General features: G+C 38.4%; 1 protein-coding gene across 1 annotated transcript; it reads right to left on the reverse strand.

Annotated features, from left to right (window-relative positions):
* Positions 1-393: 393 nt before the first annotated feature.
* On the reverse strand, positions 394-20,796 carry LOC117295085 (protein FAM53A-like). Its single transcript, XM_033777655.1, has 4 exons — positions 20,639-20,796; positions 13,433-13,808; positions 6,251-6,326; positions 394-1,515 (listed from the first exon to the last, which is right to left on the reverse strand). Exons 2-4 carry the CDS (start codon positions 13,595-13,597, stop codon positions 788-790), a joined length of 969 nt encoding a protein of 322 aa, XP_033633546.1. The 5' UTR covers positions 13,598-13,808; positions 20,639-20,796; the 3' UTR covers positions 394-787.
* Positions 20,797-21,689: the final 893 nt, after the last annotated feature.

The raw sequence follows: 21,689 nt of genomic DNA on the forward strand, positions 1-21,689 counted from the left end.
CGCAGGCTGTCCCACTTTAGTTGCCTAATGGCCAGAGGCCAAGGTAAGGATCCTTTTAAACTACAAGCTGAATTAATTATGCATGAAACTAGGTCGGTTTTACCCCCCTCCTTTCAAACAATCAAGAATAGTACAATGTCAATTTGATTGTACATCTTGCTGTCCGCCGGCTTCATTGAAGAATAACACGCAGCGCTACAGTGATGACTCATTATTATTTAATACAACTCAGACAGACACTGACGTTACTGCACAATGTACTTGGCCTAGTTACATCCAGAAGAATCGGTCACAATAAGGTTACGTGTGTGCCTGTAATTACATTTTTGTATACATGAACATGTTATGAAAATAAAGTGTCACCACAGTGTTTCCAAGGACCATCAAATGAGGTTAGAAGTATGGATTTGACATGTTTTAACCTTTACAAAATGGGTCATCGCTATTGCTTTCAAGTTCTATCTATAATACATCCACACCTGTCCACAGGTGTGGAACTGTGGCATAATGCAATTGAACAGTGAAAGATTCACGTATGCAAAGCAGAAGATGAAACACAAAAATCTCTAGTTTCAATTTGTTCACTTGATTTTTATCTTCCAGTGAAAGAGACCCTTCATGTTACTGTCAGTCGCTTGCTACTACTACCCCACCAGCAGCTAAATTGATAGCAATTGCGGAGCAGTGGCAATCCTGGAAAGATGGTGTTGATTGATCCCAAACAGGAACAGTTTGGTGAATTCAAGAAGGGAGCCAAAAATTAAACAATTTAAAGGAACTTTTGAAATCAGACACTTACCTCTTCCATTTTGAACAAATCCAGTTTTGGTCGAGCTTCCTCCTCCCTGCGTCGCTTCTTTCCACTTTTCCTAACCGAGGGGTGCGAGTGGCACCTCTGAGGAACCACTCCCCGGTCCAGTTCAGAGTCCGTGCTCCCGGTGAACGAGCACACCGATCCTGAACTCTCTGAAGCCTTATCCTCTGAAAATGACAGACTCTGGGCCCGAGGTGAAAGCACGGGTCTAAAAGAGGCATACTCCAGCCAGAAAGGGATGCCTGAGATGGCCCCATCCCAAGAAGCCGAAGAGGTAGGTCTTGGTATGGGGGACTCTGGTGGTGTTGAGAACTCATTGACAGATGGATTCAATCCAGAGCTGCTTGGAATACCAGAGAGTCCAATGGTGTTTCCTCCCTTTTGATGGCTGTGCAGCTGATGACTCTCACATTTCCGCTTCCCCTGTGAGGGAGTCCGCCAGATTTTAGAAGACCGAGGCTTCCACTTGCGTTCTATGAGTTCGCCTGTCGAGAGAGATCGACAGTGTCTCTTCTTTGGGGGCGCTGGTGGCGTGATGGAGCATGCTTCATTGATGGCGTTGTTTTCTCTAACATTTAGCAGCGTTTTACTTGGAATGGTGCCTGTGTTCTGGGCCGTCGTAGGATGTGATCTACCTGGCTGTTCGGGTGTTGGTTTCTCTTGACTGGTTACCTGTGTGGAGGGACCTTTACAGCCGGCAACTAAACAGAGAGAAAAATATTTTAAAATATGTTAATATTAATGACTAGCATAAACAGCAGATTGCATATAAATGGTACTAATAATAATTTGGGAGGCTAATCATCCTTACTCGCAGCTAAAAAGCTGAATTGAAAAGGATGCCGCAGCCAGCCTATGTCGACCCATGCGAACACGAATCACAGCCTGAGATCAAAGATGCTTGATTGTTCCGAAGAAAAACCATTGGGCCTGGAGAAAAACCATTTTGGCATAAAAGAGAACCAATGCACACCTGTACTCACATTTGGCCGAAGCAAATCGAACCAGTGGTGAGAGGCGAGAACTTTACACGGAAGCCAACCACACAGAGAAAGTCACACTACAGCATTGATTGTAACGTGCATAAATTTATAACTTATGAGTATTGTTGGTATGACAGGGATTAACAGCACAACAAGTCAGGTTGTGAATTCCACTCGTCACCCCTGCCTAAATTATGGTAGTTTAGACCATGATTAGTGATGAGTTGGCAGACGAACATGTACAGTCAGTGCATAAAGTAGTTACATTATAAGAGATCCTGAAGATTTCCCTCTTGTTTAGAAACAAACGTTAGTTTATCTTTAGCTTGGGATCAGATGAAAAGATTAAATCTTGGCAAAATGTAAACAGCTAAGATTATGAGTATGTGCTGGGAGGTTCATACGTATCAATTTCATGCAAACACACAAAATAATAACAAATAATAACACATCTTATCAAGCCCATTGGCAATTATCCTGAAAATTTGAATGCATATTTTCAGAACCCTTCTTTAAAATGTTAGTTTATTTGTTAAAATTTTTTGTGGTTTTGCTCACTCTCCTTGTCCTTGTTTTGGTTCAGCTTCTGGTAGATTGTTCTCAAACCATGTTTGGCCTTTCAAAACAGAAACTCAAAGTACGTAGTTTATAATAGTACAGTGATAAAACTGCTCCTTTATCAGGTAATATCATCTCTTTGGCAAATAAATAATGATATAAATGATGTTTGGCAATGCCAGAGTCTGTCAACCCGCATACAAAAATTGAAAGTTCACTGTACTTGTGATAGCTACATCGCAAACAAAAATTACTGTCAACAGCAATGGCGTAAATCCAATTGCAAAGTGGAAAATATGAGGGCAGTAAAAACGTGTCAGGTAAAGCCATGTATCACTGGATACTACTTCTTTTTAATCATTGGACTGCCATTGTACTTTTGAGAAAAATATATGCAACATGAAAGTTTGTGGCATCAAACACTGCAAGACAGTGTATAAATATAAATATCAAAGGTCAAATTTGAATATTGATGTGCGTCAGGACTCTCGTTTAATGGCGAGCTTGTCAAGTTTCAATTCCCAGTGCTGCGTCATAATGTATACATGGGAGAGACTTTTAACCATAATTTGCTTCTCTTGGCCAAGGTGTATTTACAGGAAAATATGTTAGCTTTTATTAGCGCCTGAGGTTTATGAATTGAATAAAGATTAAGGGTTGGTTTGTGCCTAATGACTTTAGGGACAACTAACAGTGTTTTCCTTGAGTAAAGATAAAAGAATGCAACTGCATGACGTTTGAGCAAGCTTTGACTAGATTAACATTGATGGTTTGTTCCTGGCACAATGAAATTAAGCTCACTCTTTAACAGCTTGGAATTGTCATTAAAGTTGGTCCAAACATTAATTTACCTCTATGCATCCAGATTGCAAATTGCGGAAATGGCAGCATCGACATAACTGAATTAACACATGTCAACTGAACAGTCATTTAACTCACCCAGTTCCCCTTGTTTCACAAAAACACCTTCATAACAAACAAGATCTGGCGGCACGCATTTGGACTTGAGCCAACCCCAGAACACTGGGTTCAGGAAATCAGCTGAACAAGCTGCTGCCATTTAACATGAAGTCTTCTAATATAAAAACTTGCACCTGGATAAATTGTGACTGAACCTTCATGTGAACTGCGTGCCGGGGCAAATAGCATGGCAGGTGGCACTAGGCCAAGACTATGTACCAGCTCCTCTACACACGCAGGCATATCAGTTGAATTCACAAGGATGAGAATGATGAATGGCCAGTGAAAACGACTGAAGACAACAGCCTGAGCAAAATTGTAATGTGTGAAAAAGGGCGTACAAATGTTTGTGGTGCGCTCGCAGTTAAGCATACCCTGGGGGACCAGTGACACTGAATGAAAAAGAGCATTCAAAGAGCCCCTGGGAATATTGATACTGATTTGTTGACAAATAATTTCATTCCAGAAACATTGGAAACTATCACGCTATAACTTATAAGCAGAAGGCATGGGCTACCAATTTTACCAATTGCAATCTAAATGCATGTAAAATGTGCAGGCTTGTGTGCTTTGTTTTTGAAAGGGCAAAAGAACCAGGCAAGGCATTTCACTTTTACAAAAAAGGGCACCCTATGAAGAAATTGTAAACTATTCTACTTCAGAGCAATTCAAGGGCAACAAGGCAATGACGAGGGGGCATGGACGCAATTGCCCTCGTTGCCACTGTAAAGTATCAGGCTTTAATGTGTTTGAATTTTATATACAACAAGTACTGTTTTTAATTTACAAGTCTAGCAACTCTTAGCTGCAGTAAACCATTTGATTAGCCCATTAGAGGTTTGTTTTTAAGTGCGTTCAGTCTAATACTCGTTTCCATTTTGTTCATTGACCTCGTTAATTATGTTCACATTTTGCTCCTTATTTATAAATTTTGTATTAATTGTTTAAAAAACATGTAAAGATGTAGTCCTACATTATAAATGGGCCAGCCCTAATTCACTATCCATTATCATAAAATCAGACTGCATTTCAGGTTGGTCTCCTGACTAGCAAAGCTCAATTCACAGAAAAACATTTACATGCTGGGCACCAAATTACAAAGTTAACTGAATTGACACTGAGTCACTATATAATACAAACATTAGTTTAATCCTGGTGAGCGCAGACCCTTAACATCTAGTATGATATGAGGAATGAATGAAATTAACAGAATTGATACTACAATGTATGTGGTCCATAAGTTGTATAGACCACTATTTAGTACAAACAAAAGCGTGATCCCTGGTGAGCACACACCCTTGGTAAGGTCATGGTATTGGTATGAGGAATGAATGAAATCATTTTCCCAAGGCCGTCTGCCTACGTGTATACTGTACATGAACCTGATTACCACTGTCTGCCCGCCACAGCCAAACCATGGTCACTGAAACACTGTGACAGCATATATTAAATGCAAGGGACCCAATTTAATTAACATTGTGTGTCATAATACTAAGAGCCAGACCCCTCCTCCCCCCCCCCCCCCCCACCCCAGGGGTATTCTATCTCCAAAGCCTGTACGACTCTCTTCTCTTTGAGTCTGATCATTATTTTGGGAGCCACCAAATTCACCATGTAAGGTGGCCTCTTAATGACTTGTCTTGTCTTTCATCAGATTGTGACCTGAAAAAGCAATATGACCTCCCCTCCCCACAGCTCTCAGACAGACACGGGAAGTGTTAAGTGCAGTGGTCGTCACCCAAAACCTTTGAGGGTGGCAAATATTCTTCTTCTTCATGCATGTACGTTATTCTACTTCCTTCCATTTTCAAAAAAGCTACAGGAACAAGTCATGCTTCATGTAGAAAACAGAGTTATCAAAGGACATTCACTTCCTGTTTGAATTTGATGCGCAAATGCATTTTTTTTTAAGGGCACTCCATTATAATTTTGTATGTTTTTGCATTCGATGACACAAGCTTAAAGACTTTGGATGACCGATTGGTCTTGACCTATTCAACATAAGCCACGATGATTTTAATTATTCTATTGTGCTTCTTATTTCCTTGTGAATTGTACGTTTTAATATTTCTCTTACTCCATCGAAATTTGGCAGAAAAAGAAAAAGGGGAAACATGTTGTGATAAAAATGTCTCATCTTGCAGTCACCATTGGTTTTCCTAGCGTTGACAAATTACTGAATGCAAATCAGAATGAAGCCCAAGGCCAAATTTGACTGGTGCATAAATTATGATTCCCCTCATCTCGCCTAGGAATGCTTTTTAGCTACGTAATGATGCAAATGTGTGCACACAATAGAGCAACCTAAACCTCCTTATGACTTCACACTACCTTGAACACCACTTCAAACTAATAAGGAGCCTTTATGGCAGTGCTTCCATCTTGTTCCTTATGATTAAAATCAACACAGCAAAAACCAGAAGGAAGGGGAAAAAAAACAGGCACCTTTGTGGTCACAATGAGAATCACTATCAATAAAAAACAATGCACATAGGGAACACGATAAGGCGCATGGTTGCAGAATAATAAAGGTGCATCCTATGACATGAGACTTTGGGCTCCAAGTCTTAAGACTCAAAGGAAGTCTTGAATATTGTGAACAGATCCTACCAAGGAAAAGGTCAAGACTTGCAAAAGGCAAGGCATGTACAATGTTTGGGAAGCACTTATCATATCCCTTGTGAATAACACAAAGACTACACAACCTGGAACTTTCATTTTAGGTGTACATAAAGGAGCTTGATGCTGTACATGACATAGGATTACTACATTACATCATATAGACACACATGAAACTTAAAAGACTTGCATTGGCAGTCAGCCCCTTCTTTTTTTTGGCAGGGTCTATGCACAGTTCATTAATTAAATAAAGACAAGAGGAATTGATACACATAGTCATAGGGGTTTTGTTGCCTTTGTTGACGTTCAAACTCACCTGCAAGAGCAACATTCTGTTTGCTCTGCTGTTGCCAAACTCTGGCTTTTGTTTTACTTCGAGTATGATATGGTATCTACAAGAGAAAGAAAGGGAAAAAATAGAAAACAATTTAAGTTCAGTTGCAAGTTAAAAACTACATCAGTAGCATTTTAATTGGTGTAACAAATACAGCAAGGAAAACTCATTTAACCTGAACACAATGTCTAAAACATTTAATAAGCACTGCAAACTCATTGTTTCAAGTCACATTAGGAAAAAACCCCATCCAAGGTGAAAATGCAGAAATTGTCATAATAATGTCATTGTCAACAAAAAATGATCAGTGGTTTGCCAGTGGCCCCAACAAACAGGTCCTCCAAGCGAAGGCCACATTTGGCAGGTGATTTTCTTATTTAGGTCGCCAAACAACAACCATCTGAATAACCTAAATCTTTACAACAACAAAATTCAATCTTTGTTTTACATTCTTGATTATTGGATCTACAACAAGAAAAATGAGCAATGATGATTTAAAAAATATTTATACTACATAGAAATCTCTTCAGAGTAAATTATTTATTAATGACACAATTAAAAACAAAATTGCGAATGCATCAGTATGCGTTTCCTTAGTATATACATTGTTTACCCAATAAAAGACCCAGTAACTTTACATTTTACATTATGAATTTTCAATCTAACATCTGCTGCCTATAAAATTCATGGAAAATCAATCAGGCAAACTCAATCAATCTATTTAAATTGTAAACTTTTGCTAAATAATTCAATGAATAACATATAAATGGCTTTATTTTTCTTATTGTGGCATCAGAGACATGAATGCAGTAAAAGTGAGAACCTTGCTCCCTTGTTCATGTATGTAGGAGGACCAGACCAACAGAAAAACTGTCGTCTTGAAATAAAGCCCAATCCACAAAAAAATACTTTCAAAATGAGAAAAAATCTTGAAAAGACTCCTATAGTATTACATCCTAAACAAGCAAAACTCAATTTGAATAACAACACTCCCATAATGACCAAGCCATTGTGTGGAGCTAAGCAAGCATTTACAGCTTGTCAAAACCCAACCTTCGGCCCAGCAAGCAAGCATTGAATTTACTTTTGTGGCCACTGAGTTGTTTTTTATCCTCCACTATCAGACTGCGTGGTTATTGATCTAGATGGTATGGCCTCTGTAGTTGACTTCCTACTGATCAATATACCGTGCATGGACCTCTCTTGTTAAAACTTTCACTTCTGGCCTTAGTGAGGGAAATTATTCACATCACACGCGAAGGATAGGGGATAAGGGTGTGGGGGTTGCCTCAAAGAAATTACAAATTTAATGTTTATATACATGGATGTTTGGTTATCTTAGGGCAAAGTGTCAAAAAATATAGTGTTTTTTTTATAAGCTTGAAGCCAAGTTTATTGGTTTTGTCAGTTGTCAGTGGTCAAATAGGTTCATAGAAGAGCTTTAAAAAACTGCTTTTAAAATGGCTCAATGTCTCAATGGTTGTAGTTAGCCTGCGGGCTGTTGCTGTTAATCAAGTTGGACCTGTATGGCACAGAGGAGACACCAGTAGAAATGCACCGTAAACTGACACATTGTGCTTATAACTATCATGCATTGCCCATGTTATGTAAAGCCCTTTTCACACTACAGAGCAGTTCCAAGGAAATAAACCATGGCAAATTCCTAGGGAACTTTAACCTCAACAAGTGAACACTCAGTATGAAAACCCCTGGTGTTAACTTATGACACCCTTCTCCCACACTTTAAAGTTATTTTACAGGAGTTTAACAGGGTTAATAATTTTGTGTGAAGAGGGCAACACAAATTCCCTAGAAAAATTCCTGGGAAATTGGACTAGTATGAAAAGGTCCTACAGCTAATGTGAAGGGGGTTTAAGACTAGCGTGAAGGGGGGGGGGGGGTATGTGTACTAGTTGTGCACACACTCCTTGAATGAATGCACAACGGGCAGAAGGTACATGTATCATGGTTACCCAAGGGTGTCCCAATCTGGAACCATTATCCTCATCGGGAGAAACTGTTTTAAATCAAGGTAAAAGTATATCCCAATTGAGAACCGGCGAGTGCAACATGGGTGTGGTCCTCACTAATCATGTTGAATAAACTCTGAACCAATTTAATTAAATTGTACAAGGCCTATACTTGTGGCTCAGCTTTCTGCGTAGCTCTACGCTTATGTCCTTTAGATTCACAAGCTTCTCCAGGGCACCGTAAATGCAAAATTTGACAGTAAATAGTGCCATGAAATTCGGGCCCTTGGTTTTATATCAAAAAGCAGGAAAATTAATCTTAAGATGAGTTGTCATTTTTCAGTAGTGAGTTATGGCATGGAGGAAGAAAGCATGACATCACAACCTGTTTACAATTACATCAGTTTAGATTAATTCACACAAATAAGTGTAAGATCAATCTAAGTTCTCTGTGAAATTGGGCCTAAATTATGCATCTAGTTGAGTCATAAGACTAAACATGCTGCAAGCCATCCTAAACATAGGTGGCAGCAGACTTACCAGGTAAATCCATTGTTTTTGGAAATGTGCGCGTGTTTAAAACAAAACAAACAATTGAAGATTTCCTAGTACACGTACAATGCATGTCTGCTTCCATACTAATGTGTACTATGACTTTGTGCTTTCCAAAGTCTCCAATTCAGACCAAAATACACTTTGTTTTATAATATTTCATAATATTATAGTCTATTTCATAATATTATAGTCGGGCCCCTTTAATTCATGGAGGTCACAGAGGTAATGGCCTCTGTTGCCCTAGTCTTGATGCTCTTTCAAATGTTTTCCGTGGACTTTCAATTTTAGAGGAAGTGCCCTTTGCAAAATGAAAATTGCCTTTCCTTTTCAAAAAATAACTTTCCATGCCCTATCCATAACAATTCATCTATTGTTGTAACCACGCATTGCACTGCTATTATCCTACTGTATGCAGACATGCAGCTGTGGTTTTTCGAAGAAAACAGACGATACTAGCATGATACTGGGCACAGCAAGACTTTGGACTTTCCCTTTTCATTGGCACAGATGAGAAACCTACAACATGGAATTCAGCTGACCAGCTGAAACCTTGTATCCCTGATCATGTTGATTGCTTTTCTGGCATGCAACATTAAGCTGATAAAAACAAGTTGACAGACATTAATTACCATTACAGTGTTGGGTAATTTGGCTGGTAAGTCATAAGGCATTTATTCAACAGAAATGTCAACTTGTCCTAGTTGAATGTTAATGAAACAGGAACTTCTGGTCTTAGTTCGACTACAGAACACTAGGTTTTCAAGCTCTGGTAATAGATAATGAATAGGGGCCCACTGTAAATACTCAACCAAACAATCATGCAGTATCCAGCCCAACATAATTCATTGTAATGCATAGAGACAATAACAATGAATGGAGTGCAGTGCCAACAAACACCCCCCACCCCCCATAAAAAAGGGGGGGGAAGGGACACAACAGTATCATTTTATCAACACCCCCAATACTAACAACCCAAATCAATTTTAAACGCACGCATAAAGAAAGAGCAAATCTCTGTTAATTTTAAACAAATGGTTCCGGTCTTTGCATAGCAGGACTTTTTTTTAAATGGAATACAGTTTCACGCTTGAGTGAAATTTCAGGTTATAAAACTTCCCATAAACAATGAAAGATAATAAGTAGCGAATTAATAGCCGTTCTGCATGAAAGCTTGAAAGTGCGGTCAATGGCATTATTTAAAGACAATGAACTTTAGTTTCCAATGGATGATTATCAAAACAAAAGCAGCTGCTGCTTATAACAACTTTTTTATATATTTTTATTTTATTAAAGATTATTAACTACACTTGTATTACGCCAAATTCTTCTTACAATGTGGGAGGCACAAAGTAATACCTTTGCTTTTGCTGCTCCAAGGAATCCCATGTCAAAGAGCTGTTTTGTTTTGTTGTAGCCTACTTGTGTACAATAATCAAATGCTCCATAGCTTTTTAATTTCAATGAATTCATAAAGAGCAAAGGATTTACAAAGCTACTTGGACTCGAAAGCACCTACTATTTCAGAAAGTAGACCTGATTTATTATCATTTAATTTATTTAGATTTGTTTTTTAGAACAAAATAAAACAAAATCAATTTAAGGCATTCTTCTTTCTACTAGTTAATGATCACTTGTTTTGTGATTGAAGTGCTGCAGCAGTGCGCAAATTATTGTTTTGGGTAAGTCGCATGCCTACTTTCAATTTCACACTGAGTTCGGGAAGAAAATTTATAAAATGGAAGTGAAACGATGTAAACAAAAAAACGATGGAAACAATCTGTAGAAGATTGTATAGTGCGATGTGTTTGATTGTCAGTTTCATTGAGCGCTACTGGAAATAAATTGTAAGACCATTCAAATGAATGTGTGTTTGCAAGAAGCCGCTTCTCTCCATCAGATTGCACTGCCAGTATCCATAATTCATCTTCTACAACTAGAACTCACTAGACGTGTAAAATTTCACTCCAGGCAAGTTACTGAATGCCTAAAGGAAAGCAATGAGAGCCAAGATTTCACTGGGATAATTCTAAAAGGCAGTGGTGTCATATTATTAAACATCTCTTCTTTCCTTAACCCCCCCCCCCCTTTTATCTAAACAAGAATGGTTAGTTGTCAATGCTGGCACCTCAGGGAATGTGTCCTGCTATGATTAATGAATAAATGAGCAAACATAGCTCATGCTCTCGCTGAGAAGTTGCTACATCTACAAATTCTCTAGTGTACTTCCCTCCAACATTTGTATCCATCGGTTTTCATAAAGAATTGAAAACTATATTGGATTCAACTTCAGAAATAGACTTCAGGTGCAAAAACAAGGAACATTTACTGTACATTCATTGCATAGCAGGTCCGATGTTTTTTCTCCGTTGTAAAGGGCACATGTATGAGGAAATTGTTAATTTTGGGGGGAATGTTTCTAGGGGCACCAAGGCAAGAGGGACACATGGTAGGGAATTGCTTCTGCTGCCTCAGTGAATCAGTATCATTTAAAAAAACAACACTCACATTCATAGTAACATCTTTCAGCGCAGCAATGACCAAAACTGTTTGAAACCTTACAACCACAAAGGTTGTGTTTGTTGGCGCACTGTGCCAAAACAAACACTGGAGTACTGCATTGTGTTCACATACTAAGTACTAGGGGGGGCATATAAGTTATTGTAGATTCACCACAATATGTCATTTTGTTGGCTGGATAAGTATCACTAAAAATCACACTGGATTGAAATGAAAAGTCAGGTTTTGGAGGCTGGCGACAAACAGTCTCTGATTACTTGTTTTAGTTTCCAGCAGCATTCAAACTAGCAGTTTCATTAAATAGTTCCAACACGAACCATAACCATGGTGAGTTCTGTTCAGGCATTGAACTTCGCTCTTGAACAGGCACAGCCTTTTTTCTAGTAAGGGGCACTTCTATTAGGAAATAGTCAATTTGAAGTGAAACCTTGCAAAGGGCACCATAGTTAAAGCGCAAGGCACCACACACCACAGCAAATGCTGTGGGTGTAATTGCTGTGAGTGTGTGCTGCTGATTAATTCGCTGCCCTTGAGTTTAATTGAAAATTAATATTGAGAAGAATATCTAAAGAATTACAAAAATCACAAAATATTTGGGTGCTCTTTCAGTACAAATGTATGACAGTCACGTATGTACAGATCTTAATAATTATACGCATTTCAACCTGAAAATTTGACATTGTCCTCGTCAACAATTTAAAATGCAACCATGCAAACCAATTATATCATGCAACTCTAAACATAATAGGCAAGAGCCATTCTATAGACTGACATTTTCTGAAGCACTTTGGGACAAAATTACGGTTTAATTGGCGGCATACTTAAAATCAATACAACAATGGTGACATATTAGCCATTCAGGTTATATCACCAACTCAGTACGTTTTTTATTTGATAATAATCCAAACAAAAGCTACATTCTTATACGAGGAGTTTCATGAAAGAACTCTTATCACCCTGGCAGCCGGGGAAAAAAGTTGGGTTTTTGGGGACACAATAAAAATCTACAGCAGAACTAATGTAGGCATCTGGACAAAGCAAGCACCTGCTACTTGCGCCCATGCTACTGAGGACAGTTCCATTGTGAGTCCTTTAAATCTTCTGATATTTCAGGCACTTGTACACTGAGCAATGGGGATATATTTTTCATCACCCCCTTGGGTGTCCCCTACACAAAGATTTGGCTGTATTAAAAGTAAATCAAGTAATTGAATTGCTGAGCTCATTCTACAAATATTTCAGGGACTTGGGACATGTGAAATAACACTGCATCTGCCCTCAGGGGTGTTGGTTTGCACTTTGAGATTCAAATACCAGTTATTCATATTTCAAACAGAAACTAATTTTAATTGTGTTTTCATTATCCACATAAAAAAGTTGGATTGATCACTTCCACCTTATATTAAAAAAACATACATAGTAGGATGCTATCCTTGTTTGTTTTGCAAAACTATCATTGTGGCACTCTTTCAAAGAGTAGTTTGAGTAAATTGGTTCAAATATCAAGCAAATTCCAGCTTATAAGTTTGTGCTGATTAGGCTATATGGTTTTTGTACAGTTGGGTGAGTTTGAGCAATACTTTCATGAAATGTTAGAAACAGCTTTAAAACTAGATTAATATTCATGGAAACACCACACCCATCAATTATTCAAAATTTAACTTTGCATAACAATTTACCAACAAACACACACCATCAGCAGACCTGTTGTCCTTTTCCTGGTGTCCTTTTGTGTCTTCTCCACATAAATCAAGAACAGGCCCCTAAAGATTACCAGTGGGGGTTAAACACCTTGGAATGCCATTGCACTACATTGGAACACAGTAAACAGTACTGTATTGGGCATGTTGGGGATTACAGGATCTTGAACTCTCTTGATTACAATAGAACTTTGATAAAAGAAAAGTACTAGAGGATTCGCTCTTGTTCTTTTGGTTGCTTAAAAAATAACTGAATGATAAACAGCAAAGCAGGTAATGACACAAAATGTACTGTATGTTAACTTTTACATCGGTACATACAGTCAAACATCTAAACGACATTGTACAGTAGGTTCACCCCAAGACAAACAGTACAAATGCAACTTTAGAACTTAGAGAAAAAAAAATTTGAAAATACTTACTACTGCAAACTTGACATCGTCCAGCGACTGGTTCTGCAGTTTCTCAGTAATCACCGTCACCATATTACATGCATCAAAGTTGATGCGGCTAGCAAGAAGAATATCAACGAGTCCAGAAACAGGTTTGGCTGGCCCGCCAGGCAGACAGCAGTCCCTGCTATACATGTACACACCAGATGAACAACACCTCCAATTTATCTCCAAACACCTTACTAGGCACACCAGCACCCGCTGTTGTAGTGGGCCCCGTGGTAGCTACCCTGAGGAATTTCCATGGGGAACTGGCCAACACCTTGGAGATCAGAGCCACCCAATGAAGCTGGAGCCTACCTCTTGCTGACAGGGGCATGAAGCCTCCCCGCTACTGCATAATTCCCTGCAAAATGCAAAACATAGTAGTTGAATGACTTGGTATACCAAAATAATCTCATTAGAAGCCCTTAATTTGTTCTGTAAGGGGCACAGCAATTTACCGGTTGTAAGGGGCACTGACTTCCTTGAGGAAAATTCAAAATTGTATTGGAACTTACTTTGCAAAGGGCATCACAGCAAAAGCACAGGGCAATTGCTTTGGGTGCCGTGGGTTATATTGAGGCATGTCATTCTATTAGTAGCACACCTGCATTCCAAATACAATTGAGATATTGAAGAGAACAGCTGAAAGATAATAATTACTTGTGACACCGGAATCAGTAACAAACCATGCCCGTTAATGTAATTTATCATGTCCATTAAAAAGGAAAAAACAACACTGGACAACTTTGGTATAGTTCCTGTACATGCATTTCAAAATGACAACCTGGAGGTTGACATAACCTAGATTGTTTCAAGCACTTCTCCGGACTATAAAAGAAGACAAGTACCTCTGAAAAACAACCTCGATGTTGAAAGGAAATCAACAAAAATTCCCTGCAAAATGTGGAGGTATTAATAATATTGGCATCCATGTCCTAGTTTGTTTGAATGGCCATACTTCATTATAACTACAATGTCTTAAAGAATGTCAGTGCATATGTTTGATTACTGCACTGATAAATGTATGAACTACATGATGAGGAAGAGATACTGCTGAACATTTATCACTCTGGATTGTACATTAACATCAGAAAACACATTATTTTGTACAAAACACAAGCAGACTGAACACAAGGTGGGAATAATAGTTCTTTTGAAGCTCCTTTCTACATTGAAAATGCTAAACTTGAAATTTAAACTTTAATCCAAGGAAAGGTTCAACAATCCATAACCTCTCACTTGCTCTGTCCCAGTTTTTGTTTTGGGTTAAGGTTTTTTTTAGAGACACTTGGACCATGGAGGTACTTGGACCAACCCAATTGTAGAAAACCAACTTAAACCCTGACATAAGCACACAATGGCACATGCACACCACTTCAGAACTGACTAGCAAGCAAACATTAGAATTCCATGGAGTTTGGTTCCTATCTCTGGCCTGTTTCACATGGTTTCACTAAGGCACTTTTGGCAAGATTGAATAACACTAAAACCAGGGTAAACTCACAGGCATAGGAATGCTTGTAATATTTAATAATCAGCTGGCCATGAGAAGTGTGTGTGCATGTAGCTTGGAGGGGATAGGAAATTTTCAGATCCACAGGGTAGATACTATACACCTTGGCACATAGAGGGTACAAACATGGTACCAACAGCAGAAACCTTTGTCCCTGCCAGTTTGCAGCATGCCCTGTTCTCCCTTTTTTCTCTCTCTACATATTTGTTCTGCTTGCATTGCCTGTTTTCTGCATTACACCATGTACACTGTACGAGGACAATTTTTTTTCTCATGCAGGCTCTACTATAATTTATGACAACAATACAAACTGAATTGCTTTTCACAGTCCGTTTGAAATAGACTATGAATACCATGTAGCCAGCTGCAACAAATACTTCAGTCTAAACTTGTGAACAAAGATGACAAATTCTTTCCACTTCCATTTTAATGCAAAATTGTGTTAACACGATTCTCAAGGATGTTATTTATGAAGGGCCTACATTTTTTATGCAAGGATGTCTTCTCAAAACAGGAACTGAATTTCACAAAATACAAGAAGTGCAATATATATTGCACAATTGGTGATTGTAGAACATCTACGGTAATAATCTAGAGTGTAGAGGCCTACAAATATTCTATGAGATTTTACTTGACTTGATGAGATCTCAGTTGGAGACATGAAGGAAGAAATTTATTCTTAATTTCTTCCTCCATGGTTGGACTTACCTGAGGTACTGTGTTTTAACCTAAAGGTTAAAACTTTGTAAAGTTACAAAGTTGCAACATTAGATTTTGACTAATGAATGACTTATACCATGATAAACAGTACGTCATTGACATTAAAAGAAAGCACCGTACCGTACCGTACCTTGGCACGGTTTGTTTACCACTACACAGAGTGTTCGTTAAACCCAAATTTACAAAAAAATTATGCACGTAGTTCAATCCTACCAAAACCTAACAAGGTAGAGAATGATAGACCTGCCCCCGATTTCACGAAACTCATCGCAAGTAGCGACGCATCGTAGGGTTTGCGATGCGTCGCAGACCTAAGACACGATTTCATACGCATCGCAACTTACGACGTGTAACCGGTCGCAACTTGCACTTGCGACGCGTCGCAGCGCTTCGTGAAATCGGGGGCTGGATGCTGATTTACAATTTGGCCGACACTAAACAGATTGCAGGAGTGCAGACTGGACTTGGGCTTGCAGTTCAGTCCAGAGGGTCATTTTGCATAATAAAAAGGACCCAATGATCTAACAGACACACAGCAGTGGGGCCTCAATACACAACATCAGTGCAATGCTTCACTGTGTATCCCATACACTCCTCGCATGGACAGCATGGACAATGAGTGAAAGGCTGATTCATGGATCAGCCATCTTGTTTAACTCCCTTCAAATCAAGTAATCAAAGCAAGCCTTGATAATCAAAGCAAGTCTTGAAAGACAGAATAATCTAAGTGAGAATTTAGAGTACATCATACATGTATTGCTGTTAATAGCCTACACACAGGGATACCAGATACCGTCACATGACATAATTTGCAGCAAAATGTGTAGCACATGACAGTCTTGTTTACTATGGTTTAATCCAACACTTAACAGGCATTTTCCTTTAAAAATACTCAACGTCACAACATTTGCAAGCATACTTTCCATGATGTTCTTAACATTATTCTAATACTAATCAATGAATCATGACCCCCAAAAATGCTTACACAGTAGATATTTGGGAAAAGGTCTATTCCTAACACAAACAGTGCTTGATGAAAACATTTTGGCCTGGAAATGTAACATTTCACTACAGAAATGAGTGCATGTACTTAAAGGGAAAGCATTAGGGTATCCCTACTTTTCTTACCATGTCACAGAGACCCCTAAGCTTTCAATTTGAATGTCATCAAGTTATTACCAACAATGTTGTAACCATCCCTATGATTTAAGTTATTCTGTCCAAACAGTCAAAATATTGTGGCAGATTTACTTGTTGGAATTTTAAAGCATTTTACACTTCGAGGCACACTGTGTGAAAGTTTACAACTACTGATTGTATTTGTATATTTTTAATAAGCGGCCTTTTAGGGGTATGTTATTTTTTCGTGTATCCACACAGAAATCACAACAAGATAAAGTACAACGGTATTCACTGCTCTAAGTCTCACCCTGGAGCAGTTAGTTTGGGCCACAAACTTTATCACCCAAGAGTGAGTGGTGTGACCCTTTAATCCGTCTACCCAGTTGGCAATCCTAAAAACAGCAACATGACCTGGACTATTGTGGATTTTAGCACATGTGTAGTGAGCCATGGACCCTCTTGGTGGGTGTGTTGGCAATTATGAAGGCCAATGATCCACCAAGTGGCAGGCAGAATGCTGCACTGGTGGGAAGAGTGATTGTTGTTGTTAAAGCCATTATACACTTTCGGTAAACAGTATTGTCCAAGTCCCACACTTCGTGTATCACAACTTATGTATAAAATAACAAACCTGAGAAAATTTAGGCTCAATCGGTCATCGGAGTCGGGAGAAAATAACGGGAAAACCCACTCTTGTTTCCGCATGTTTCGACGTGTCATGACATGTGTTTAAAATAAATCTGTAATTCTCGCTATCGAGAATTTATATTGTTTTAATGTTTTCTCAAAAAGTAAAGCATTTCATGGAATAATATTTCAAGAGAAGTCTTTCACCATTACCTTTTGTAAACCCTGTAAGTTATTTGCAAATCTGTGAACTGTTTTTCTTCTTTTCTGTACCGAAAGTGTATAATGGCTTTAACTTGAACAAATATCACCACGTTTATAGGATATGTTGCAGCCAACAGTGTAAACAAGTCGAAAGATAAATAGATGAAATGCAACACAGGGAATTGTGTTTCAGAGAAAATTATACTCTGGCATAACAATGGATGCGAACTTTTGGAGGGGAAAAAAACACATTCCTGATATCTGACAATTAAATATTGTTTTTGATTAAAATAAGAGGGGGTGTTCTTGCAAGCATGATTAAGAGGGGGCTGTTCTTGCAAGCACAGGCCTGATATTTGCCCCATTAGTCATTGCCTTGGTGCCCTTGAAATGCATAGGGCCTAGGCCTACATGTACAATAGAAATGTCAAATTACTTCTTAGGGTGCCCTTTCAAGGAAAAAATGCATTGGTGTCTTTGCTCCAGAAACGAAGCATACAGGCCTGCATGCAATTATAAAAACTAGAAAAATCATAGTATTTAGACCAACGTTGTTTCCTGAATTTAAACTAAATTTTGAGGATGAATACTGTAGGTACATGTATACCAAACAATACAGTTAATTATGTAGGCCTATGGATCGTAAGGTTCTATATTGCCTCAATAGTAAGAAATTCTTTTCAAAAGATGGTGGGCCCTATACCTTATTTTGTCATACACTGTATAAACTATTCATTGAATGTTTGATGTATCTCTGTACTCAGTTTTTTTAATTGTACCTTGTACATGTACATTCACATGTGTACACTTTACATTGTACAGTTTGCATAAACCATGCATATCACATGGAGGAAGTAAATGACCATGGACGTTGTAAATGTGTAGGACGTATTTCTTTACCCATGTGTGCTACCTTGATAGTTGTCAGTGTAATAATACTCTTGTAACACAAGTAAACAGCTACACAACTTCCAAATAGTTCAAAGAAAACAGGCAATAAACATTAAAAGCACAATTCTTTTGGATGTACCATGTGTACAGTACCATACTGTACGACTCCACTGTACAATTGCAGTATGCACGAAGTGAGTATCATAGTGCATAGTAATGTATTACATGGTGCAGTTCACCAGGGAACCCATTCAAGCATGATCAATGTGTACCAGTACCTGTCTAGTCTGTAGTTGGATTGGGTGTACAATTATAATGTTGTCTAGTGCATGTTGTCCATGCCATTCCATTACCAAGCAGTCTCAAATCAACAGCCACAACATTGTGCAGCTAGCTGTGGGGTATCCATGTACCATACTATGGATCCACAAAGATATGGGAGTACATATACATGCTAGCATTGCACATGTCAGGCCACGTTGCAGGCGCGCCCAGTAGTCTTCATCATTCATTCATACATTGTGGGTTATCACTGAAACATACCTCACTGGCTAGACCACAGCCTTTTAAAACAATGTTAAATATGGTTTAATGCATCATAAATTATCATCACTTCCTACATGATCACGCCACATAGTTACAATAATTCTCGGAAATTAATAATAACTTAACTGATGATGCGATCATCTGAAAGTCAATTAATCTGTTTGACAAGTTTTAATGGTATCTATTAGGGCATGTACAGCGTTATGCTTATTAATTTGTTTAATGTTTTCACTCACTTGAAAAACTTGGAGATACACCGGGGGAAAGGCATTCAGGACAATGTCAGGTTTTTAATTTTTTAGTATTTGTAGCTGAGCACTGTTTTGTTTATTAAAAGTTTAATAAGTTTATTAAAATATTAAAATACAATTATTTCTGCAATTTGCTTTTCAAAAAGGAAATTGATGAATTGACTGATAATTTTCCGCACCATGCCACCAATTTACCCACCCTAAATAAGCTCAGATACACTGAACTGCTTTCTAACCTTAGAGGATGGGTTATTGCATTCATACATCCAGGGAAAAGAGAGAGAAAAAAACGTGAAGAAATTGTGGCGAGGTGGTAACATTTTTCCGAACTGACTATTTACAGTACAATTATCTTTCACAAAAGGGGAATGCAATACGAATCTCTGTGCTTTTGGTGATGCATTGAATAATCATAAGACAGGCTCAACCATGTATTTGAAAGAATTTCAAACAGAATTTTTTTATTCCCATACATTTAAAATATAAAATCTTTCATCAGAGTTTTTTGCATACTAGCTGTCAAAGGTCAGAAGGCAACTGGGGCCAAAATGTAGAGTAGACACTGAGTCGTAGAACACTCCACTAACATTACAATAATTCGTAAAAGTGGCACACACATGACAAATGTGTTTATGGGCATGGCCATAACAAACTCAACTGAGTCGGAGTAAAAAATAAAAGGTGAAACTTGCAAAATTGCAAAAATTACACAAACTTTCACTAAATCATCAACATTTAATTTATTTAAAGAACTCGGGTCAGGGTGATCACTTTCTGTCATGTCCGTATGCCATTCATGCTCTATAATAAATAATGGTCAACACCATGGTCAAACCATGGAGGAAGAATTTTCTTCCTCCATGGTCAAACCAGACCAGACCTGATGTGCCCCCCCCCCCCCCCACCCTTTACACAAGATGGAGTCCATTTTTCTTTTTGTTGGCTCAACCTCCCCCAAACGACCACACACAACACGTATGGAAGGTTGTCAAACCCTAAAAGAAATATCCAGCCAGTTTGGAAACTGGATTAGCTCCCTCAAACGACGCCAAGGCAATACCTTCTGCAGTGTAGGACTAGGAGTATTATACTTGCTCCATGCTATAATATAGTAGTTAGTTAGTCACTAGTGTGATCTGTCGCTGAAGAAAAGTAATTCGACAACATTTTGAACTGCTCTCGCTCGTTGACATGGATACTTGTCATGAACTGTTAACTGTAATTTATTCTGCAAAGCAACATTTCTAGAGCTCACACGGCAATTAAAAAAACAAACCACACATACATTTTGATAATGGATATCATTTTAGAAATTACCTCAACTTTGCAAGATCCAGCCATTTCCATTCATCAACTTCCACGCACGATATCCGAGCGGCAAGTGGCAGTTATTCTTTGCCGTAGTTTTGTGCATGTATGCTATATGCAGAGAGTTGCTCCTTGATGATGTCGACGTACGTCCGGTCCGTACGTGTGTTTATGCGAGAGACGAAAGTAATGAATGGATATCCCTGCATGCTGGGCTACACAAATGTCAACAGTGTCACAGTGTGAAGTTCAATAAAAAGATCTACAAATCTACGATATCATTCAATAGAAGTTAAATAAACTATAATAAATAGTTTTTTAGACATGATCTATTGTTCAACTTACAAAATAAATGCTTAAAGACAAGGTTTAAAATGTTAAAAGATGAGGTAGTTATGTTAAGTTTCAATTGACCACCCCTACTACAAAGTGGTTGTGTCTGTTTATAAATGACGTCAGAATTGTTGTCCAATGATTTTGCGTGTTTTGGCAGAAGAGGAATCTGACTGTCGTGCGTGAATGATCCACGAACCGGCAATTCTGCATAATTATCAAATTTCTTCTTTTATAAATAAAACAAAAATAAGATTATACTTACTCGGGCATGGTGACAATCAGTTAAGCTTACATAAGTGTCAGACAGTAGGCCTACGTTTAATATCCATTCGGTTCCCTTTTCGGCCTGAAATCGTTTGTCACAAAAAAATAATTAGGAGGGGAAATGAAAGTGCCCCGCCCCCAATGATAGTAAAGTTACCGTGACCCCCCCCCCCCCCCCCCTCGGCTATGATACCCAAATACATTAAATAAAAAGTAAACTAATTTATAACCACGACGTTCATGTTTGAGTGGAAATTCTTAGAAGCGTTTAAGTATTTTTTTGTACATCATAAATTTTACAGCTGACCAAATTGGTTTTGTAGTTTCTGTATCTTGCACATTAGCCATTTTGATACGTTGGGGGCGCTATGCACCTTCTTAATAGTCTTCATATTGGCGGATAGACTGGCAAAGAATATTAATAATACTATAATGTATTTGGCTTCAAACCAGATAATCT

Source organism: Asterias rubens, chromosome 9 (genome assembly GCF_902459465.1).
Source record: "Asterias rubens chromosome 9, eAstRub1.3, whole genome shotgun sequence".
NCBI lineage: Eukaryota > Metazoa > Echinodermata > Asteroidea > Forcipulatida > Asteriidae > Asterias > Asterias rubens.